Source organism: Ochotona princeps, chromosome 12 (assembly GCF_030435755.1).
Source record: "Ochotona princeps isolate mOchPri1 chromosome 12, mOchPri1.hap1, whole genome shotgun sequence".
Lineage (NCBI taxonomy): Eukaryota > Metazoa > Chordata > Mammalia > Lagomorpha > Ochotonidae > Ochotona > Ochotona princeps.
In genome coordinates this window covers 49,055,528-49,080,800 of record NC_080843.1, presented here as the reverse complement: position 1 = coordinate 49,080,800, position 25,273 = coordinate 49,055,528, and the positions used below count along the sequence as shown (strand labels likewise).

Sequence of the window (25,273 nt, the reverse complement as noted above, 5' to 3'; positions counted from 1 at the left end):
TGCAATAAACATTCTAAATCTATCCTTATATATTGTAAGCCTCTCTAATGTAGCACCATGTTTTTGACGATGACACATAGTAAGAAGTACATCATTCTCATGACCTAGGTTAGGTACATATATAGGTGACTCTGTAGGTGTCTAAATATTTTTAAAGTTGCATAATGCATGACATATTTACATGTATTTATTTTTTTTCCTACACAGTAGGCTCTTTTAATCTTTTTTTTTTAAAAGACTTATAGTTATTGCAAAGTCAGATACACAGACAGGAGGAGAGACAGAGAGGAAGATCTTCCGTTCCATGATTCACTCCCCAAGTGACCACAATGGCTGGAGCTGAGCCGATCCAAAGCCAGGAGCCCAGAGCCTCTACCAGGTCTCCAACACGGGTACAGGGTCCCAAGACTTTGGGTCGTCTTCAACTGCTTTCCCAGGACACAAGCAGGGAGTTAGATGGGAAGCGGAGCAGCCAGGACTAGAACCAGTGCACATATGGAATCCCAGTGCATTCAAGGTGAGGACTTTAGCTGCAAGGCCATAGCGCTGGACTCTAATTTTTTTTTTAAAGATTTATTTTTATTGGAAAGTCAAATTTACAGAGAGAAGGACAGAGAGGAAGATCTTCCGTTCGATGATTCACTCCCCAAGTGGCTGCAATGGCCAGAATTGAGCCAATCTTGAGCCAGGTGGCACCTCTTAGGACCTTAGCAGGGTCCCCAGGCTATGGGCCATCCCCCACTGCTTTCCCAGACCACAAGCAGGGAGCTAGTTGGGAAGTGGAGCCGCCAAGACAAGAACCGGTGCCCATACAGGATCTCGATGTGTGCAAGGTGAGGACTTGAGCCGCTAGTAAACTGTGCAGGGTCCGGCTCTTTTACTCTTATCACTCTGGAAAATCTCAGTGATTCTCTTAGTATAACATCCTTCCCATTTTTTCTCTCATTATACATATGAATATTTTCTCATTTTAGATTCCATTTATAAAAAAATCTTGAAGCTATTTTCCCCCACGTCTTGACTTACTTGCTTTCTGAGAGATCTTATTGCTTTTGACTTGCAATTTACTAGCTTTTGTCAGCTAGTCTATCACTTAGTCCATCTGCTTAATTTTTACCTCAATGATTATTTTATTGTGTAGCCAAATGGTTCCTTTATATATATATATATATCAACTATCTTTTATAATCTTTTTAAAAAGGTTTATTTATTTATTTATGTATTTTAAAGTCAGAGTTACAGAGAGGGAAGGGAGAGGCAGAGAAAGAGAGAAGTCTTCTACCCACTGACATGTTCTCTAAATGGCTGCAAATCAGGAGCCTGGAGCTTCTTCCAGGTATCCCTGGGTATAGAAGCCCAAACACTTGGGCATTGTCTGCTGCTTTCCCAGGCCATTAGCAGGGAGCTCACTAGAAGTAGAAGACCCAGGATGTGATCAGAACCCATATGGGAGTAGCACTGCAGGAGCAGGTTAACTGAATAAACCACAGCACCCTCCTCTGTAACTTTTCCTTATTGCATCTCTCTGGACATTTTAAATATCCCCATTTTAAAATCCCTTTAAATCGGATTCTATTTTTGTGTCTGAACCTTTTGGAACTTGACAGGACTTTAGCTGCCTTGGTGGTCCTAAGCAGACATGTGTACTGTAGACGTTTGTGTGCAGTCAGAACCTCCTGCAGGGGTCATTCCTCAGTGTGCATCTAGATTGAGTGCTTTTCCCAGTGCTGTGGCTGTGACTAAGCGGTTTGCAACTGAAAACCTGGTCCAGTGAATTACTAGCCAAACTCCCAGTTTGGTGCAGGTACTTGTTTTTATCCCCCAAGAGAGCTCAATTCCCAGATGAAACTGAGTTACAGTTGCACCCAATGATTAAAAAATAAAATACTTAAAACTCACATTAAGACTCAGGACAGCGAGAAGTTTGCTCTATGAGAAGCCTAAAAGAATGGAGCCAAACTGAAGTGATGCAGATTTACAATTTCACATTGCAACTGAGAGGATGGTGGACATTGTTATCTACACTCTCGTAGTAGGTCACCAGGATAAACACACAGAATGACAAAAGACTGTTATTAAAACGGAATATATACATCTATATATATACATCTAAATAGAAAGATAGGGTTTGGTAATATGTGCTATTTCAGGCATACAATGGAGGTTTTAGCACATACACTCTTGGATAAGGGGGGGAGGGGCTTCTACATTTAAATTATTCCTCTTCTCATCTTTCCCTTTAGTCCTGTAGAGGTAGCTATATTTTGAGTAGTCAATGTACATGTCTGCTTTATGTGCTTCTCATTGTTGATCAGAAGCTTTGTAGCGAGCTTTCTGAATTCTGTATCCCCCATTTTCTTCCTCAGTTAACCATGAGGTTGGCAAAGGCTTTTGCTCCTTTGCAGGAGAGTCTTCAGTAATATTCATTGTACCTTTTCCTCTTTGCTCTTGGTCATTGTACTTCTGGTTACCAGATTCTTTTCCTTGGGGCAGGTTTCTAAGCTGTGTCACCCACAGGTCTACAGTTTGAGTTTATTTACTGCAGTTGGTACACTGCTCTTTGTTTGCAGCCACTTGTGCCACTTCCTCTAGTGAGTTCCAGGTCTGGGTTCTTATGTTAGATCTCCACCACTGTCTGTACTACCATTTTCCCAGTTCCGGTTGGAGCAGGTCCCAGGATTAGAGAGACACCAGGTGTCCTATATAGCTAGGTTGTTGGTGGCGGATTAAATAAGGAAATGTATGTAAAATGCTTGACAGTAACTGGCATTATTAAAGGTATTTCTTGTAATGTATTATTATGGTTATGGTACCAGATGACACATGAAATTCATCTTTGGAGAAACAATTTTCATATAACTTTCTGACACCTGTTCAGATTAATAGAGAACATCCCCTTCCATTTAAAATTTTTAAAGATTTCCACTTTTTTTACTTCCCAAATGCCTGCTACAGCCACAGCTGGGCCAGCCTGAAGTCAGGAGTCAGAAATTCTAGCTAGGTCTCCCGTGTGGGTAGCAAGAACCATCTGCTGCCTCCGTGGGTACATCAGTAGAAAGCTAGATTGGAGGAAGAAGCAGGACTTGATAACAACTGGCAGTTTAACCCATTGTGCTATAATTCTCAACACTTTTCTTAAATTTTCCACTTACTTGAAAGCCAGAGACCCATGAAATTGATCAATCTATCTTTCCTAAATGCTCTCAGCAGCTGAGGCTATACCAGTCCAAAGCTAGGAGCTGGACAGACTCAATCCAAGCTTCCCACATGGGAGATTGGGATCATCATTGCTACCTACCATGGTACACCTTAGAAGGAAGACAGACTCAGAAAAGGTGCTGGAACTTGAATCCCATCACTCTCATGTGGAATGCAGGTGTCCCAAGCAGTGCCTTAACAGCAGTATCAACTGCCTAGTTCCCATCTTTCAGATTCTTAGTGAACAGTTTTTAGACAGACAAATACACAGAAGGACTTCTTAAAACATATCCCTACATTCAGAAGATTTTTTGAAATGTCACATTTTTCTACTCACATGTCTATGCAGCCCTCAGAACAGTCACATGCATCAGTAAACATGTTGGAAAAGCTGTTCAGATAATAAGTTCGTGGCCACATAGTCTTTCTGTACTTAAACTGTGGAAGCTTTCTACTGTCAATTTCGTTACAGAAAGAAATGGGTACTGACTCCACTCCATTGCTAATATCCACATCAGACACAATTTCTTCTTGCTTTGGGTAATTCCGAGTCAACTGAACATAGGTATTGAAAGAAAAGTTATCTGGAAATAAAAAGTTACACTCTGTCTCAAGCAGGTAACGATAAACTTCCTCCATGTTTCGCAGACTCCTTCCACAAGGAGCTTTGTAACTCACGTGGAGTACTGCTGAACGCGAGTTTGTCTTCGCATGGAACCTTTGGAAGTGACATTTGATTGGGAGCTGCAGAGGGTTTTCCCCCTTGAAGGTTGACAGTTTCATCAGACAGGCACCAGAGCAATGATGACTTTGGTAAGGCAAATTCAAAGACGGTGTTCTTGTATTCAAGTTCACAATGTTATTTTCCAGAGGAAGAATTTCTTTGTTCTCTGTAGATCTATTAAAATGAATTATTTATTAGTATCTCAAAGTTTATATTCAATCCTCTACTTTCTTTTTCTTTTCTAAAAGGCAGAGTTGGAGAGCGAGAGGAAGAGCGGGAGACAGAGAGACACAGATAGTACTTCCATCCACTGGTTCATTCCCTAAATGCCCACAGTGGCCAGGATAGCATCAGACCAAAGTCAGGAGCCAGGAGCTTCCTCTGGGCCTCCCATATGGACACAGGGCCCCAAGCACTAGGGCCATCTTCTGCTGCTTTCCCGGGCCATTAGCAGAAAGCTGAATTGCAAGTCAAACAGCTGGGCTCAAACTGGAGCCCCTATGAGATGCCTGCTGCCTTTTCAGCCAGCAGCTTTTCCTACTATATTATAAAACCAGCCCCTCAATTCCCCACTTTCAAAAACACTATACACTTTATTAATTCTTACTGTCTTTTCCTGAAGCAACACTAAAGTAACCCAGCCAGATTTTTTTTTTTCAAAGATATTACATCCACTGGTTCACTCCGCACCGGCCAGAGCTGAGCCAACCAGAAACCAGGAGTCAGGAGATTCCTCTGGGTCTCCCACATAGGTGCAGGGTCCCAAGGTCCTGGGCTGTCCTTAACTGCTTTTCCAGGCCACAAGCAGGGAGCTGGAAGGGAAGTGCAGTTGCTGGGACATGAACTGGAACCCATATGGGATCCTGGTGCATGCAAGGAAAGGACTCTAACTACTAGGGTACCATACCAGGCCCACCAGCAAGATACTTAAGAAAATGTTTTAGTATGCTCTACAGCCATATAAAGGTGACACTTGACTTCAAACACCCCAGGAAGCCATGATGTCAGATAGTTAGGCATTTAGCAAATACAGACTTCATTTAGAATATGCAGCCACTAACAGTTGTTTCAGGCATATTTATTTCAAGCCTTTTGCTTACAAAAATGCACAATGGTTACAGGGTAGTTGTGACACATAAGGTTAAGCAGCCACTTGAGACAATAACATGTTATATTGGAATGTTGTTTAAGGTTATTTTGCTTCCATTCTAACTTACTACAAATGTGCCTGGGAAATAGTGGATTATAGGCCAAGAATTTGAGTTCCTGACACCCACATGGGAAACCAACATGGATGTCCAGGCAACTGGTCTTGGCTGGCCTAACCCCAGCTGCTGTAGCCACTTGGGGAGTAAACTAGCAGATGGAAGCTCTATGTCTCTACACTCTGCCTTTCAAATAAATGTTTAATAAAAACAGTAAAGATTAAAAATAGAAAAAGCAAAACAAAAGCAAAAGCAAAAAATAACTGTAAAGGTTAGCCAAAAATCAATACTCCTTTATGCTGCCTGCTTTCCACAGCTGTACCAACTGCATTTTTAGCTTCACCAACCAAGTGGGTCTTTTATTATAGTGTGCACTTGAAAAGATATATTAAATTTCATTTATCAATCTTTCAATGTTGAAAATATTAGTTTCCAATTACGTTAATACTTTGATGAGCAGTTTTATATAAATCGTTGTCCAAATTCCTGATTATTACCTTAGGATACATAGCTTTAACCAGTGATAGGTCAAAAGGACTATGCACTTAAAAAAAAAAAAAAAAACCTTAATACTTACACTGTATTTTTCTCATTAAAAAAGAGACTACAATGAATCTGCACATGGCTGAGAGAACAACAAAACTTAGCATTTTGAGCCCCCCTGGCTTGGTTTCTGGCAGAAGCTAAGGGTGCAGCTTCTTCCTAAGATGCTTGCCCAAGAAATAACATCAGAATAGGTCAATGTTCTAGTCAATCTCTGTTGACGGACAACAGGTTGATCAACCTTCGTTTTCTCATACTATTTATTTCAAGTAGTTTATAACGTTAAACCTTCCTCTGTCCCTCTGAGCGTTACAAGAATCTTCCACAGGAAAAGATGGGAGTGTAGACTAGTGCAGTCACTATGGAATTCAGTATGGAAAGTGCTAGGCAACTGAAAATTGATCCACCAAATGACCCAGTTATCTCAGTACTTGAAACATATCAAAATAAAGTGAAATGTGCATATGAGAAAGCGACCTGCAATCCTATATTTACAGCAGAACAATCCACAATAGCAAAGACTTAGAAACAACACAGAATGGCTTGTCAAAACAGGAACATATAAAGAAACTGTGGCACATCTACTCCACGGAATACTACACAGCCACTAAAATAAATTCTACCATTTGCAACAAAATGGTCCCAATTGGAGACTATTATGCTCACTGAAATAAGAGAGTCCCAAAGGACAAATATTATATGTTCTCTCTGTTACGACAACCATCATGCAAAATACAAAACAAACAGCTATATGGGGAAACAAGTGTATATCTATATTCTCAGTGATGAACTATATAATTGAGACTAGCACACAAGGAAATGAAGATACACTACAGTATGCGTCTCTGCTCCTAAATTAAAGGAGGACTCTCAGGATCAGTTCAATGGCTCAACTGGCTAATCCTCTACCTCCAAGCACTGGGATCCCATATGGATGCTGGTTCATGTCATGGCTGCTCCACTTCCCACCACGTTCCCTGCCTGTGGCCTGAGAAAGCAGTGGAGGACGGCCCAAAGCCTTGGGACCCTCACCCGCGTGCGAGACCCGGCAGAAGCTCCTGCCTCAGATCAGCTCAGCTCCAGCTGATGCGGCCATTTGGGGAGTTAACCAGTGAATGGAAGATAATCTCTCTTCTTCTCTGTAAATTCACCTTTTCAATGAAAATAATAAATCTTAAGAAAAAAAAAAAGAGGACTCTCAATGAATCAGTTAAATACACCTTGACAGTATCATATTGGATTTCCTACCTTTCCCTAAACCTACAATGTCATGATACTCTTAAATAGCCAAATGTTAAACTTGTAATTGCTACTAAAGGACTATATTATTTTAATAATATGAGAGAAAATGGGGGAAAAGGAAGTACAAGCGGAGAGAGGGGAAAGCGAGAGTTGGAGCGGAGGGAGCAGCCTGTATACATACAAAACCGTATCACGGAAAATGATAACAACTAAAAGAAAAAAAAGTCTAAATGTCAGAGTCTCAGGGTCTCTGGGACAGTTCTCTTTCATACTGAGAACTTCTGCATAGACAAATTAATAAAAGAAGTAGACCAGAAAAAAATTAAGCTTGTAATATTCCCATATTCTCTTTGCTTTTATAAAGATTTATATTTTTATTGGAAAGGTAGAGTTACAAAGAGGGAGAGATCATCAACCTGTGGTTCAATTCCCAGATGTTTACAATGGCTGAAAATGGGCTATGCTGAAGACAGGAATCTAGCTCTTCTTGCAGGATCTCACACGGCTGTGGGACCCAATCAATTGGGCTGTCTTCTGCTGCTTTCCCAGGCACATTAGCAGGGAGACAGACTGGAAGTGGAAGAGCCAGTCTGGAACCAATGTCCATAGGGCATGCAGGTGACAGCCTTAGCTGCTACACCACAGGTTAGCCCCCACCCACAGTCCCTGTAACACTATTTTAAAATTGCTAAGCATTTTAAAAAATGAAGTAATACTGAGGCATTGACCCATTGAGTCCTCCAAATAATGTTACTGGAAAAAAACTCAAGACAACTTGGTGGATTTCAGTGTATTAGTAATATACACAAAGAAATTTAAACTAAATTAAAAAGCAAGCTGGATTACCTTGGAATATTAACAAATAAATAACCTGTAAAGGGACTCAGAAAGCATCTATATAAAATACTAAATTTACAAATTTTAAAATGAGGGTCCAGCGCAGTAGCCTGGTGGCTAAGGTCCTTTTCTTGCATCTGTCAGGATCCCACATGGGCATTCATTCATCTCCCAGCTGCTCTACTTTGCTTCCTGCTCCCTGCTTGTGGCCTGGGAAAGCCACTGTGGACAGGCCAAAGTCTCGGCACCCAGCAACCGTGCAGGAGACCCCAAAGAAGCTCCTGGCTCCTGGCTTTTGATCGGCTCAGCCCAGGACACTGCAGCTACTTGGGGAGTGAACCAGCACATGACAGATCTTTCTCTGTCTCTTCTCTCTGTAAATCTAACTTTCCAATAAAATAGATAAGTCTTTCAAAAAAAAAAACTTAAAGAAAACCTGTAATGAGGAAGAATCTGTTAATTTTATCTACTCTAAAATCAGATTGTTTGGTATACATACAGAAGTGTGCAGTCTTCTGGAAAGGAGTTTTCATAGGATGAAGAAGGAAAGGTTTGCTGTTCGTTTCTCTTTTCATCATGAATCACAGGTGTATGACCTACGCAAGAGGAATAAAAATGTGAGCAGCAAGGTTAGGCCACCCATCTGCCACATCACCATCCCATTTCAGTGCCAGTATTTCATGGCTGTGCTACTTTCAGTCGTGCTCCCTACTAATGTGTATGTGAAACGAGTAGAAGATGGCCACTTGGACCCCTACCAACCATGTGTGAGACCAGGTGGAGTTTCTGGCTCTTGGCTTTAACTTGGCACAGCCCTGGGCTTTTTAGCCATCTGCGAAGTACACCAGTGGATGTAAAACCTTTCTCTCTCTCTCTCTCTCTGTAACTCTGCCTTTCAAATAATAAATAAATCTAAAAAAAAAATGCATTTTCTTGGGTGGGTGTTTGTATCATTGGTTGTATCACTGTGTAGGATGCCTGCGTTCTGTATCAGAGTGCCTGCTTCAAGTTCTGGACTCTTCCACTCCTGATCCAGCTTCCTCCAAATATGCATCCTGGAAGGCAATGATGCTCGATGAACTTTGTCTTTGAACTAGTGGATGAAGACCTTGTCTGTTCCTGCTTCCATTTACTTTTGAAACATAATTTTTGAAAAGGTAAAAATTCAAAATCCCTGAGTTTTCTTAATGTGTTGACTTTGTCTAATGTACTGAAGGATGTTCAGAAAAAACAAAACTGTGATTCTTTTTTTTTAAAGATTTATTTATTTCATTACAAAGTCAGATATACAGAGAGGAGGAGAGACAGAGGAAGATCTTCCGTCCAATGATTCACTCCCCAAGTGAGCCGCAAAGGCCGGTGCTGCGCCAATCCGAAGCTGGGAACCAGGAACCTCCCCCAGGTCTCCCACGTGGGTGCAGGGTCCCAAAGCCTTGGGCTGTCCTCGACTGCTTTCCCAGGCCACAAGCAGGGAGCTGGATGGGAAGTGGAGCTGCCAGGATTAGAACCGGCGCCCATATGGGATCCCGGGGCGTTCAAGGCGAGGACTTTTAGCCGCTAGGCCACGGCGCCGGGCCCCCAAAACTGTGATTCTAATCTTGCCTTATACTATTATCCTGCTGTTAAAAGAAAATTATATTGTTGAAGTACAATAAGGCAGTTTGTTCATGACCATTGCATTGGGATTTTTCTGTGAAGTAGGGAGGTTGCACTGAAGTTTGAATAAAGCATGCACAGGTGAGAATTTATAGCCAATAAACAGGGTGAGGTGTCACTAGATAAAAATGATCTGTATCAGGTAACAGGAATTTTGGCTAAGCCGATATGACAGGATTCTTGCAGAAGACAGGCCAGGATAATTAGACATCCTTGAGGATGATCAGCGATCCACTCACATATTGAAGGTGATCAGATACAGGGGTGGGAAGAGGGAGGTCATCTATGTGGCATAGTGGGTGAAGTGCTGCCTTGGCACTAGCATCCCACATGGGCACAGGCCTGAATCCCAGCCCCTCAACTTCCTATCTAGCTCCCTGCTAATGTGCCTCAGAGGGCAGCAGAGGATGGCTCAGGTGCTTGGGCACCTCCAACCACGTGGGAGACTCAGGCACCTGGCTTTTGACCAGCGAAGCTCTGGTTGCATTTGGGAGGGAACTAATGGATTACACATGGAGGTGCTAGTAGGGAGGCTGTTTAACTGAGCATGATTCCTGCTCAGATGATGAAAGAAAAGGTTCTAGAGCCTGCCTTTAGTCCAGCAAAGTCCCTTAGTGCAGACGAGACGATCTTGCTAAAGATAACAACAACATGATCAACCAAATAAAAGACTGTATTTTAAGCTACAAACCAAAGCTTTTTTAGTAACAGGTAAGGAAATATTCCTATTTATCCAGTTAAAGGAAGGTTAAAATCTGATAGTTGAAGAGTGTCGCAATAACTTTTAGAAAATTAAGTTTTGATACTTTTTTCCTAGCTAATCTGTTTGAATGAATCATATAAATCTATATTAACATATATAAAGAAAAAATGTCCACAATAGTTAAAAATAAGATTTAGTGAGGCTGGCATTGTGGTGTAGCCAGTAATGCTGCTGTCACAGCAGCATCGTATGTGGGAGCCAGTTCATGTCTGGCTGTTCCATTTTCAACCCAGCTCCCTGGGAAAAGCAGTGAAACACAGCCCAAGTGTCTGGCGCCTGCTACCCACATATGAAGCAGGCTCAGCCCTGGCCATTGTGACCATCTGGGAATGAACCAGCAGATGGACAGAAGATCTCTCTCTCTGTGTCTTCCTCTTAACTCTTAGCACAAAAAATCTTTTTAAAAAACATTAGAAAAGAAACAAGATTTGTGAAAAATAGCCATATGGGAAAGTAACCACTAGAAAAGTGATAATGGGAAATAATTCCTTTCAATAAAATAATATTCAATTTTTTGTTTGGGGATACAGCAAACATTTAAACATAAGCAAGGATGATAAAAGCAATTAATGCTTCAATCACAGCTTGAGAAATCCAGGCTGAATCCAGATGGTTTCTCCTAACCTCAACACTAATTCCTCTTGTTTTACTCAGTCTCAATATTTTTTTTTTAGAATCAATGCTACCATAAAACTTAATTAGAAATTTTTAATCTGTATACTCAGATTTGCCCACAATGTCAATTTTATAATCCTCCAACTATTTTAAATATCTCTAAGACTAGCACATATTTTTATGTTGATAAATCTGTTACATTTCACATAAACTTCATGAAAAAATAAAATTTTTAATACTATATATTTCCATTGATGAAACTACTGATTTAAGTTTCAAAAACTCAACTTACTTTTTTTTTTTTTTTTTTTTTTAAAGATTTATTTTATTTTTATTACAAAGTCAGATATACTGAGAGGAGGAGAGATAGAGAGAGGAAGTGGAGCTGCCGGGATTAGAACCAGCGGCCATATGGGATCAAGGCGAGGACCTTAGCCACTAGGCCAAGCTGCCAAGCCCTCAACTTACTCTTAATGAGAAATAAATTGTCTTAGAAGGAGTAACCACCAAGACACCTTTTAGCATGATTTCTTCTTTGTTTTGTTTAAACCAACTCTCATGTCTAAAAGCCTCCTATCTTGCAGTCCCTTAAGGGTGTGATGATTCTGCTCAGGTTCAGAATGTGCCACCGTGGTATAAGGGTTATCCTGAGCTGAATACACTTGAGAATCAACAAACACAGAAAAAGCTTTCTCTGAACATCCCTTAAAACAAAAATCCTCCCAAGAAAGAGTCAAATTGCCATGACTCTCCTCCCCCTAGGGAATTTCATCAACCAAGAGGGATGAAGCCTGTCACAAGAGAGCAGAGGAAGCTGGCAGCATAAAAACATGTAACTGAAGTGTCCTATCTCCCATCTGTGCTCCTCAGGGTCCATTTATTTCTCAGAAGTCATTAGTGTTTCCAGAAGCAGCCCTCTGACTTGCCCCTTCCCCTATAAAGATGTGCTAACAAGTTCTCACATGTCACAATGCTACTTCGAGTATTAACTGCTGTGTAGCTCCCGTGTATGTGAAATTAATAAACTGGTATTTGTGGATAAATGACCATTTCACCTATACATAGGAAATTTTAAAGTAATCACAGATCATTAAATCTGTGGTAGCAGATGATTAGACAAAGGTACAAAACCAAGTTTTACAAAACTGTATTTGCAACAAAACTGATCTTTCTTGCTGTTAATCTGTCTTTTGTCAGGTTAATTCATGGCTCCTAACTCCAGCCAAAGAGACAGAGAAAAGCTTTTCCTTCTTCTACAATTCCAAGGATACTGTGAAAGGAAGACTCGAATCTACTTCTAAACTATACTTGAGGTATTAAAAATGAGAATACCTTTGAATAGCAAATGTTTCTTTGCAGAAAGTTTTTAAATCTTTTCAAAGATTTTCAAAATTATGACAGCAAGACAAAATTACAATTTGTTGCAATATTCAACAGGATTAAATACAATCTAATAAGTACTTCATTAGTGCTTAGCAAATTTTTTGAAAGATTAATATTGTGAAATGATGATTCCGATAAGAATATTTTATCATTTTCTAGTTTTGACACATGTAACACTATAAGAAATATATATTGGGTTTCTGCCCAATTCCCACTACAAGTTTCCTAAATCTAAGATATTCTCCTGAGTGATGGGGTAGGAAGGATGTTTTCTGTTACATTTGGTCTTAGCCCCAACCTTCTGACACAAGAGCTTCTAAGACCTTTTGAATATCCAGAATGAGAAGTCTCCTGTATGCTAATGAAAAAATTGGAAACTGGGGTCCCTAGTCAGTTTCAGGATGTATTAGATAGGCCAAGATCCAATTAAAGGGTTGGAACTTTTATTCCAAGGAGTAGAGCAGGGTAAAAAGTCAAGCTTATTACAAATGACAATTTTTAAAATTGAGTGAAACAACAAGCCTTTGACCATAATGTAAATAAAAACATTGTTTGAAAAATATAAGACATTGGGCTCGGCAGCTTGGCCTAGTGGCTAAGGTCCTCGCCTTGATCCCATACGGCCGCTGGTTCTAATCCCGGCAGCTCCACTTCCTCTCTATCTCTCCTCCTCTCAGTATATCTGACTTTGTAATAAAAATAAAATAAATCTTTAAAAAAAAAAAAAAAAAAAAGAAAAATATAAGACACGTATCTCAAAATCTCATCAATGGCCAGCAGTTTAATCATCAGTGCCTTTGTAATGAGATCTCCATGTGTTCCCTAAATGATGAAGTTCAGAGAATTTACAGGTTGGTGAACACATCTACATGCTAAGACTGTAACCCCCAAAACTCTCACGGACAGAATCTCCTGCATTCATCAAGGCCCTTTGGAGCCCCTGAACCTCTCCGCCTGGCTCTTTAAAATAAGCATTAAAAAAAAAAAAGGCCTGTAAGAGCAAAGTGTTTCTTCAGTGCTACAAGCCACTGTTCAAATTATTAAACTGGAGCAGGGTATTGTGGGAATGAATCATCAGTTGACAGCCGAGTTGGTGAACTGAAGGCCCAGGACTTCTGACTGTACTCTGAGGTAGGGGGTTAGTCTTGTGGGAATCACCCCTGGCCTGGAAGGTCTGACCTAAATCAGAACTGATGTTCAGTTGGTATCCATAGAAAACTGGAAAATAAGCTGATGTGGAAGTCCACATATTTCATATCAGAAACACTGAAAAAATAGGTTTTTGGGCCTGGCGGCGTGGCCTAGTGGCTGAGGTCCTCACCTTGATAGCACCGGGATCCCATACGGGCGCTGGTTCTAATCCCAGCAGCTCCACTTCCTCTCTATCTCTCCTCCTCTCTGTATGTCTGACTTTGTAATAAAAATAAAATAAATCGAAAAAAAAAATAGGTTTTTGGGCCCGGTGGCGTGGCCTAGCAGCTAAAGTCCTCGCCTTGAATGCCCCGGGATCCCATAGGGGTGCCGGTTCTAATCCCGGCAGCTCCACTTCCCATCCAGCTCCCTGCTTGTGGCCTGGGCAAGCAGTCGAGGACGGCCCAAAGCCTTGGGACCCTGCACCCACGTGGGAGACCTGGAAGAGATCCTGACTTCGGATCAGAGCAGTACCAGCCGTTGCGCTCACTTGGGGAGTGAATCATCGGATGGAAGATCTTCCTCTCTGTCTCTCCTCCTCTCTATATATCTGACTTTGTAATAAAATAAAATAAAATAAAATAAATCTTTAAAAAAAATAAAAAATAGGTTTTTTCTTCAAGTATAGTATCTCTAATTCTTCTATACTGAGTTTATTTAAAATCTGGAAGATTAATGGCTTAAAAAAGGTAGAAACGAGAGACATCTCTACAGTAGTGGTCTTCACAGAAAACGGGTTTCAGACTCAGAATTCTATATGTCTTCTTTATATTAGAAGATGTTTTGAAGTAAACACACATTTGTGCATCTCGTCCTTAGGAGACTTGGTAGATCATACATTTAGTACATCCGCAAGAGCAGGACTTTCCACTTAACTATAGAAAAGTAACATTTATAGAGCTTAGCAGTGTGGATTACACATTTCATTTTAAATTATCTTCTAATTTAATTAATCTAACCTATTAAAGCTGACATGCTACTTCGTAAGAAAATACCAGAGAATGTTCTAGATTGGGATTAAACATACCTTTTATCAATGCCAAATTGTTACTCAGAGTTGCTTCATTCACTAGGACCATCGCTTGGATGTATTCTGTCAAGGAAAGAAAAAAAAACGTAACAAAAGCAGTCAGCATGAGCATCACACTAAACAATTTGTATATTTTCTCACATTTAATTGTTACAACTCCCCTGGGAGGTTCCTACCATTATCTGCACCACAGACAAGGAAATGAAGGCTCAGAGATCAAGCTATTTATTCCCAGTAATGTAGCTGTAAGTGACAGAACTAGATTCACATCTAGACATTTCAGATTCATGAAGAATTTAGAAAAAAATACTAAAATGAAAAACAGTACAAGTTTTTTTGGAAGAAATACATAATAGATTAAGGTCATAATATTAAGAATAATTTGGGGGCCGTGCGGTGTGGCCTAGCGGCTAAAAGTTCTCGCCCTGAACACCCCGGGGATCCCATATGGGTGCTGGTTCTAATCCCAGCAGCTCCACTTCCCATCCAGCTCCCTGCTTGTGACGTGGGAAAGCAGTTGAGGATGGCCCAAAGCGTTGGGACCCTGCACCCGTGTGGGAGACCTGGAAGAGGTTCCTGGCTCCTGGCTTTGGATCGGCGCAGCACTGGCCGTTGCAGTCACTTGGGGAGTGAATCATTGGACGGAAGATCTTCCTCTCTGTATATCTGACTTTGTAATCAAAATAAAATAAATCTATCTGACTTTGTAATAAAAATAAAATAAATCTTTAAAAAAAAAGAATAATTTGGGAAATCATTGATTTAAATCTGGATGTATATCTTGAGGCAGCTGTTGGGTGCAGCGATTAAACTGATAGCCGGGAAGCCTGCATTGACACTGGAGTGCCTGGTTTGAACCTCAGCTACTTTGCTTCTGATCCAGGTTCCTGCTAATGCACAGCCTCAGATACAGCTGATGGTTCAAGCTAATCACCAAAGGTAACTTGGATCCTTGCCTGCCATGTGGGAGAACCACATGGAGTTTCCAGCTTCCAGCTTCTGCTTGGCAAGCATTTGGGGAGTAAACCAGTGAATGGAAAAATCTGTCTAGCTCTCTGCCTTTCACTAAAATGAAAACAAACTTAAAAAGCAAATAAAGCAGGGCTCGGCGCCATGGCCTCATGGTTAAAAGTCCTCGCCTTGAACGCACTGAGATCCCATATGGGCACACTGGTGGTTCTAATCCCGGCAGCTCCACTTCCCATCCAGCTCCCTGCTTGTGGCCTGGGCAAGCAGTCGAGGACGGCCCAAAACCTTGGGACCCTGCAACCACGTGGGAGACCTGGAAGAGATCCTGGCTTCGGATCAGTGCAGTACCAGCCGTTGCGCTCACTTGGGGAGTGAATCATCGGATGGAAGATCTTCCTCTCTGTCTCTCCTCCTCTGTACATCTGACTTTGTAATAAAAATAAAAAAATCTTGAAAAAAAAAAGCAACTAAAGTAAATCAAATTCCCAGGCATCCTGATGGACTGCAGGAAGGAGGTTTTTACCTTCATGTTTTTACAATCAGAGTTGAAAACAAAACAAAACAACACAACACTTGATGGCTGAAATGACTACTTATATAGAATACAAATTTTGTTTTGAGAAGACTAGTTTTTAATGATTATTTCTAAACAATCTTTCCTTGTTACAGTTTCTTACATTTGCTGAATAGCATATGCTGAACAGATATGGCTTTTTCAAAACCCTTCTTACTTTAACATTCCTCCCAATGACACAAAGGCTAAAAGCAAGGCAAGGGGAGAAGATAAAAAATTGTTATTCATAATCACATTCACTCACTTTCACAAAATGTTTATAGACTGATAAAATAAAAACTTAACAGAACACCAAAAAACAACTAGACATTACAAACAAGCCATAATATTGGAAATAGAATTAGAACATATTTGCTGTAGGAAATATTCAATATTAAATGCACTTAAAGTATATATTGCATCAAACCTTTATTTGTGGCAGACCCATCTTTGATCTTTTGTTTCAGTGACTGCAGCACATTTTGTACTTGTTCAAATGTAAAGTCCACTTTTCCACAATCTTTCAGCTCCATCCAGAAAGCTTTTGCATCACCTAAAACAGACAATATCCTAAGCATATAACCGAAACAAAATGCAATATTCATAACGTGTGTTACTGAAAAATCAATTTGGTTTCTAAATAAAGATCCAATAGAGCTATCATTTCCTTGAGGCAAAAGATTTTGTTCATGTTCCCTAAAGAAAACTAGAAATAAAGAATATGACTTAGGTATATTTCCAAGTTCTGCTAATTTAGAAGATATATTGAGAGGGCCTGCAGTATGGGAACAGTGGGTTAACCTACAGCTTGTGCCAACAGCATCCCATATGATCACGATTTGAGTCCCTGCTGTTCCATTTCTAATCCAGCTCCCTGCTAATACACCTAGGAAAGCAGCAGAAGTTAGGCCAATTTCTTGGGCCAATGCAACCACATGGGAGACATGGATAAAGTTCAGGCTCTTGCCTGTGGGCTGGCTCAGACCTGGCTGTTGCAGCATTTAGAAGTGGACATCTTCTGCAATATGATCATGTCACAGTGTTACTAGGGAAACAACATCTCTCCTGAGGCTGCCATGGTAGCAGCAGCCCCAATTACCCAGAGATCCCCTTTGGGACCCAAGTCTCTTATCGTCTTTTGCCAAACTTGGAGGTCCTAGGTTTACTTTTTATTAAGAAAAATATGTGTTTTTGGTAAACCTGGCTCTCTGTTCATTAATCTATAATAGCATCACAAGTGATCTTTATTCGTTGCAATTCTTATGGGTATTTTTGTTACTTTAAAATGTGGTGCAAGTGCAAGAACTGGCTTTTGTCAGTTTCTCTTAACTGCTTTTCTCACATTTCTATTTAAATTTTTTAAAGATTTATTTATTTTTATTGCAAAGTCATATATATAGAGAGGAAGAGAGACAGAGAGGAAGCTCTTCCGTCCAATGAATCACTCCCGAATTGACTGCAATAACCAGAGCCGATCCGATCTGAAGCGAGTAGCCAGGAACTTCTTCCAGGTCTCCCACGCAGGTGCGGGGTCCCAGGTGGGAAATTCAAGTAGGAAGATGCCCATTAAGAAACTGGATGTAGAGGCTTCAGAGTAAGATGTAAGAACAATATTTGGGGTCAATTGCACATAACTGTTGAAGCAACAGAGACAAAACTCCTTAGGGCAAATGAATGGAAGGAAGAGTTTTCTGTAGAATATTAAGACATAGGCAATCAACAAAAGGAAAAGAAACTATAGAAACTGAGAAGGTGGAAGGGAAACCCAAAAGAGCAGTAACTCAGGAGTAGAGGAAGAGGAAGACTGAGCAACAACCTAGGCTTTGTTCAGAGATATTTGGGTTTGAATCCCAGGACTGCCACTTAATCATGCGACCCTATTTGTCAAAAAGGAATAACGTGAAAAAGCTGCCTCATCAGCAAGAGGCATGGGGAAAAGCATTATTGTATATTACTTATAAAATCATCCTACTTAAAGGAGCAATTGACAAGACTGATTTTCCAGACTTGTTTGTTGAGAATACAGTTTCTTGGAAATGAAAAAGTAAATCTATTCCTTGAACGACAAAACCAACAATATTTGTTGCTAATGATAAGATTCAAGCTACAGGGTGAAAATTAGTTTTGGAAACCACATCTACCAGAGCAAGACTAAAGGCTTATCAATAATGAACCACGCTTTAAACAAGATCAAGTGAAATATCAACATATGATTTTTAAATTATATGATTAAATGCAATAAGATGTAGAAAAACATCATGATTCACTGAACCCGTATTTTACAAGAGGCCATTTCATGATAAAGGAAAATCATATGTAGGTGAAAAGGTCTATTCATTCAAATGGCAAGATAGACCAATACATTTTAAGGTAACCATGTATTTAAAAAATAACTGATAAAACAGTTCAGACCCACATTGCAAACTACCTTTAAGGAACTATAACTTCTGAGTTTTGGGGTTATAAAAAAGAAATATCCACCACTATTTGAAATGCAAGTAGGACACTTATCTAATTTCTGTGCTAAGTTTCATAGTTGTTATACCTTTTCAGGAAAGCAACAAGCATTGCAGATTTGTAGATGTAGATATGAGAATCTCTTTTCTATTAAGCCAAGGATATTTGTAATAAAGCAAAATAATGTTATGCTTCGTACTAGTAATTTTTGTTTTAGAAAATAATTTTCACATTTTTATCAAGTTGGACTTATGTTACTAAAATAAGTCAGTATTTTTGAAACTTTTCAGTTTCAATTTCAAATACAATAAATATTCATAGATATTACTCAGACTTTAAATATTCTTAAGAACATGGAGGGGCCAGAAGACTAAGAAAGCTTGAGACTATTGGTTGGGGACATGGTCTGATGAAATCAGTACCATGACCTGTATGCATGCATGGCAGAGAAACTATTCTATATCATATTGAAATGGCAAGTTTATGACAAATACATTTGTCAAAACCCACAGAATTTTCTTTTTTTTTTTTTTAAAGATTTATTATTATTGGAAAGCCGGATATACACAGAGGAGGAGAGACAGAGAGGAAGATCTTTCATCCGATGTTTCACTCCCCAAGTGAGCCGCAACGGCCGGTGCGCGCTGATCCAAAGCCAGGAACCTGGAACCTCTTCCGGGTCTCCCACGCGGGTGCAGGGTCCCAATGCATTGGGCTGTCCTCGACTGCTTTCCCAGGCCACAAGCAGGGAGCTGGATGGGAAGTGGAGCTGCCGGGATTAGAACCGGCGCCCATATGGGACCCGGGGCGTTCAAGGCGAGGACTTTAGCCGTTAGGCCACGGTACTGGGCCCAAAACCTACAGAATTTTCAAAAACAAAGAGTAATCCTTTTTATATGCAATTTTGAAAAATCATATAGGAGGTTAGGAATCCCAGTAAGAATGTAACCTGAAGAGAATTTAATTATATTACCAATGCATAAACAACGTCACTAAAGGCTGAATGTACAACTGCTTACTTAAGTGACTGCATATGAGTAAAACTGGTAAGATCTAAACCTAATGGAACTGCATGTGTATACTGCATACTAATTGACATTTTCCCAGCTGGGAATAGGCTTACCATTCTGTCAAACAATTAAGTAAGTAGAAGCAAAGTAACAGAAGTCCAGTTTCTGATTTTATGAGTGGAGAAGACACTAGAATAGTCCTTATGGTAATGGATTAGAGTTGAAAAGAATAAATGTACATTCATATTTAGCTTACTATAGACACTGCTAGCCATGGGTACATATGTGTAAACAGACATAAGTATGTCCTTGTACTGTCAACTACGTGGCTCTATAAGCAAGACACTCCTATAACACTAAGCACATTTAAGATACTGGTTTCCACTATCATTCTCCAATAAAAAGAACCAGAACACATACAAGAAGTGATTCTAGGGCCCGGCGGCGTGGCCTAGTGGCTAAAGTCCTCGCCTTGAACACGCCCCGGGATCCCATATGGGTCCCGGTTCTAGTCCCGGCAGCTCCACTTCCCATTCAGCTCCCTGCTTGTGGCCTGGGAAAGCAGTCGAGGACGGCCCAATGCATTGGGACACTGCACCCACGTGGGAGACCCGGAAGAGGTTCCTGGTTCCCGGCATCGGATCGGTGCGTATTGGCCCGTTGCGGCTCACTTGGGGAGTGAATCATCGGACGGAAGATCTTCTTCTCTGTCTCTCCTCCTCTCTGTATATCTGACTTTGTAATAAAATAATTAAAATCTTTTTTAAAAAAAAAAAAGAAGTGATTCTAGGACCAGGGCAAAAAAGATACAACATCAATCTGGGAAAACAGGAAGTATTATGCAACAAAGAAACAAATAAACAAAACACAAAAACAAAAACAGAACACACCACCTACACTGATAGGGTTGTGTCAAAGGAGCATTAAAGCCAACTGGAAGGTTCTCAATAGTCATACCTGGAATAATTTTAGCAACAAAACAGATAGTAGATTACAAGCCAAAGTGTTGAAAGTATCCATGAGGTTTTATGAATATAAATGATTGAGTAAATAGGGGAGGAAGAAATAAATCTCTCATGCAGGAGTGTGCACAGTGGTATAGCAAGCTTATCTTCCACCTCGCAGCATTGGAATCCCACTTGGGTGCCAGTTCATGTCCTGGTGGCTCCAGTTCCAATCCAGTTCCCTGCCTGTGGTCTAAGAATGCAGCAGAAGATGGCTCAGGTCCTTGGGCTCCTCCATCCACATGGGACGCCCAGAGGATGTTCCTGGCTTTGGATCAGCTCAGCTGCAGCCATTGTGGCCATTGGGAGGTGAATCAGCAGATGAAAGACCTCTCTCTGTCTCTCCTTCTCTCCCTAGATCTCCCTTTACAAAAAAAAAAAAAAAAAAAAAAAAAAAAAAAACTCAAAAAACAAACATAGAAACAAAAAAACCCCAAAACTTATTTAAAAGAAATATCAAATAATTCATGTAGAAATTCAACTCAAGAGGAAACACAATCCACCCTCACCTCCTTTTTTTTTTTCTTTCAAAGCTAGAAGGGACAGAGACAAACATTTTCAGTTATTGGTTCAGTCGCCAAATATCTGCAACAGCTGGAGTAACACCAGACCAAAACCAGGAATCCAGACTCCAATGTGTGTTTCCTGTACGTTTGGCAGGGAATCAAGCATCTGAGCTTTGACCTGCTGCCTCCTAGAGCATTAGCTTGATCAGAAATCGAGTAAAGACCCAAACCCTAGCAGGCTGATAAGAGACAGGCAGCTTAGTAACTTAGTTGCCAAACCAAAGATTGCTTCAAATCCTCACCACTTTAATGTGGGCTGCAGATAGTGACTTACTTCTAAAAAACAGCTAATGGGGGAAGGAGGGGGAAAAAAAAAAGCAGTGGAGAAATCAGCTATCTCTCCCACAGGAGTCATATACCAGGATCAATACCAACACAGGAATCACTTGATAACACATACCTTTGACATTACATGATGAAGATGGCACTTCCATCTGTGATCTTCCTCCCAGTGAAATTATGAGAAAAACATCAGACAACAACCTCAGGAACAGGAGGTGGGGAGGATCCCATAAAATACAAAGAAGTTTACCGATGTGTTCTTCAACTTACCGTTTTTTTCTCCCATCTTTCGGCACCGTCTATGAAGTCTTCTAGTTAAGGTTTAGCAAAGGACTGAATGGTAGTGAATCACTCTGGCTGGAAAATACAACTGGACCGCAACTGAGGTCTCACCAAATCTGCAGTTCTCAGACAAGATCTGATTATACCATCTTAAATCTAATATCCTTTGATACTTGAATTTTCAGAGACTATGGCTGCAGCAATGTTTCAAAATGACTGCTAGTCCAGCTGAAAGAGAACTCCGTACATCTTCACAAGACAATCTTTTCAATAGCAACAGAGCACCAAGAGTATCTTCTTAAAAATAAAAACCAACTCCATCTTTTGTGTCCACACATGAATTAAAAATCTGTAAGGAAAACAGGAAAGAATGTTGTATATCTGTAATGACAAAACAGGAAAAATGATATTCTTGTAATATGGCTTAATTTTTTAAAAAAGATTTATTTATTTTTTATTGCAAAGTCATATATATAGAAAGGAGGAAAGAGAGAGGAAGACCTTCTGTCCCATGATTCACTCCCCAAATAGCCAAAATGGCTGGAGCTGCACCAATCCAAAGCCAGGAGCCTGGAGGCTCTTTCAGGTCTCCCGCGCAGGTGCAAGATCCCAAGGCATTGGGCCGTCCTTGACTGCTTTCCCAGGCCACAAGCAGGGAGCTGGATGGGAAGTAGAGCTGCTGGGATTAGAACTGGTGCCCATATGGGATCCTCGTGTGTTGAAGGCGAGGACTTTAGCCCTTAGGCCATTGCGCCAGGTCCAATATGGTTTGTCTTTTGAACAACCATTACCAAACTACATGTTAACTGGGAAAAATGTGTAAAATATCAAAATTAGGAAAATTACAAAGAAATTAAGAATCTCTTATAGGGCCCGGCGGCATGGCCTAGCGGCTAAAAGTCCTCGCCTTGAACGCCCCGGGATCCCATATGGGCGCTGGTTCTAATCCCGGCAGCTCCACTTCCCATCCAGCTCCCTGCTTGTGGCCTGGGAAAGCAGTCAAGGACGGCCCAATGCATTGGGACACTGCACCCACATGGGAGACCCGGAAGAGGTTCCAGGTTCCCGGCTTTGGATCAGCGCGCATCGGCCAGTTGCGGCTCACTTGGGGAGTGAATCATCGGACGGAGGATCTTCCTCTCTGTCTCTCCTCCTCTGTGTATATCTGGCTGTAATAAAATGAATAAATCTTTAAAAAAAAAAAAAAAGAATCTCTTATAATGCTATCAACCATAAAGTTGTTATATAACACTACGTTATTCGTAATTAAACGATCCTCATCTCATGATTTTTCAAAAATGTTTAAATGGGGATATTAATGAAAAGTTTTAAGTGCTGTGAGCATAGCACTTAATCATTTACCATAGCATTACCCATATGAATTATTTAATAAATCCAATATTTTAGTATAATTTTTAATAATGTTTCATTAATAACACTGTTTGTACTTTCTCCATTATTAACATTTTTAAATGACTAAGTGGCTGCACAATATACTCTGGTTAAGAATGTACACATTAAGTGTGAGCATTTGACACAGTGTTAACTTGCTGCTTGGGACGTGTGCATCTTATGCTACTGTGGCTGATTCAAGTCTCGGCTCCAGGACTTCCAATTCAGCTTCCTGTGAATTCATGCTGCTGGAGGCAGCAGGTAACCCCCATCCCATGCGGAAGACCCAGACGGCGTTCTGAGCTCTTGGCTTCCACCTAGCCCAGCCCTGGTTCTTGGAGCATTTTGGAGAGGAATCAACAGATGGAAGGACTTTCTGTCTCTCTGCCTTTTAATAAAATAGAAATAAGTAATGAAAAATTCAAAAACATCAAATACTACTATAAAGATAAATTTTAATATGTTCTTAATTGATGTAAATAAATTGTATCTGACATTTATATTATTTTCTAGATTAATTTTTTGACATAACAATGCTGGAATAACTATATATATTATCTCTGTTTCTTTACGATATATAATTAGAGGTGGAATGGATCAACAATTTTCATCCTCAAGATGTTAGTCAACACATTGGAAATTCTGCCACTGCTACACTAAACTTGCAAACATATTACAAGATCTTAAAAAAAATAGGTTTCAGCCATACTGAAAACGAAAAGCAAACTCCCTGTGGGCCAAATCTGTGAGGCTCCTTTGGGGAGAAGAAACAGATGAGAGAATGCAAAACAACCACGACACAAAGGGGACTAGTAGGAAACTGCACAGACTCGAGCCTGCAGCCATCTGAAGGCCACAAGAAAGGACGTCAACAGGCCTCTAGACTGATGAACGTCCATTCAACAGCAGAACCCAAGAGCACCTGAAAGATCACTCTAACACAGATAATGTATTTAATATCATCAAAGAGCTGAAGAAGGCATCCTCATCTATGAAATGACATGATTCTGAAAAATTACCAATCAGGTATCTTAGAGATAAAAAAAATTACTGAAAGAAACTCAATAGACGACTGAATAATTAACAGTAGATTCATAGGAAGAGCCAAGTAGTAAGCTGGAAGAGAATATGGACAAGTAACAAATAAAAGCATAAAACAAAGAGAACACACACACACAAAAAGCAAAAAAGAGAACAGAGATGAGGCAACAACAAGAGAGAATTTCTCAGAATTACATGCAAGTCCACTGAGTATTGAGCAGAATTAAATTTGCAATACAAGCTACTAAAATATTTTTTTACCACAAACAAATTATGGTAAGCTTCAGAATATCAAAAATAAAGACAAAATCTTAGAAGCTTCCAGAAAACCTAGATTTTCTGAAAGCAATGTTATCATCAGACTGCATGAGACTTCTTAATGGAAGTACCATGATAAAATATCACAGGCAGGTAAGTATGAACCGAGAGCTCTATTTTCAGCCACCTATCTTTTGGTCCTGAGGTTGAGAAAACTAAGACTTAACAGACATGCTGACACTTGGACTCTGAAAGAAATAAGGAAGCACTTGCTACAAAAAAACAGATCTAGAAGTACTGAGTTATAAAAAGCAATAGTTAGCAAATAAGCACTTTAATTAACAAATGTACACTAAACATGGATGTCAGTCATAAAATAAAAAGATATCACCATCACAGATTATGTCCCTCTAGCAGAGGAAGACAGGACAGGAAAGGAATATTTGGAGATGAGACAAAGCAGAAGCATGCTAAGTTCATCCAAAGGGGACACTAACATTGGTTAAATTTAGATTTCACTAAATTTAAGAACTATGTTGAAAATGTAAAGGCAAGTGCCCAGCACAATAGCTCAATGGTTAAATCTTTGCCTTGCAAGCTCTGGGATCCCATTTGGGCAACGGTTTGTGTCTCCGAGATGTTCCACTTCCTATAGAGCTCCCTGCTTGCGGCCTAGGAGAGCAGTAGAGGATGGCCCAAAGCCTTGGGACCCTGCACCCTCGTGAGAAACCCTAAGAAACTCCTAGCTCCTGGCTGCATATCGGCTCAGCTCTGGCTGTTGAGGCCATTTGGGGAGCAAACCAGTAACTGGAAGATCTTCCTCTCTGTAAACCTGATCTGCCTTTCCAATGAAGAAAAGAAAAAAAAAAAAACAACAACAAAACTTCCAAACCCAATGTAAAGGTAACTTGAGAGAAAACTGAAAAAAGTCAATTCAAAGTCAACCTCAATTAAAAAGAGAAATGGAAAAATAACAAAGAGAAGCATGATAAGTGAAATAATAAGGATAAGTATGTTAATAATCATGGTAAAGCCAGATGTGCCAATTCTACCTATTAAAGGACAGACTCTC

The 25,273-nt window shown here is 40.2% G+C and overlaps 1 protein-coding gene across 4 annotated transcripts in view; it reads right to left on the bottom strand.

The window, feature by feature from the left end:
* The window catches only part of SETDB2 (SET domain bifurcated histone lysine methyltransferase 2), a 99,071-nt gene that overhangs the window by 70,882 nt on the left and 2,916 nt on the right, over positions 1 to 25,273 (bottom strand). For 2 of the 4 annotated variants that reach the window (XM_058670776.1, XM_058670778.1), the window contains exons 2-6: positions 21,499 to 21,891; positions 16,337 to 16,462; positions 14,385 to 14,450; positions 8,249 to 8,345; positions 3,536 to 4,096 (exon numbers count right to left, since the gene is read on the bottom strand). In XM_058670776.1, coding sequence (XP_058526759.1) covers positions 3,536 to 4,096; positions 8,249 to 8,345; positions 14,385 to 14,450; positions 16,337 to 16,462; positions 21,499 to 21,514 — 866 coding nt within the window. In that variant the 5' untranslated portion in view covers positions 21,515 to 21,891. The remainder of the gene's footprint in view (positions 1 to 3,535; positions 4,097 to 8,248; positions 8,346 to 14,384; positions 14,451 to 16,336; positions 16,463 to 21,498; positions 21,892 to 25,273) is intronic. The other 2 variants (XM_058670777.1, XM_058670775.1) reach the window with 1 other exon arrangement.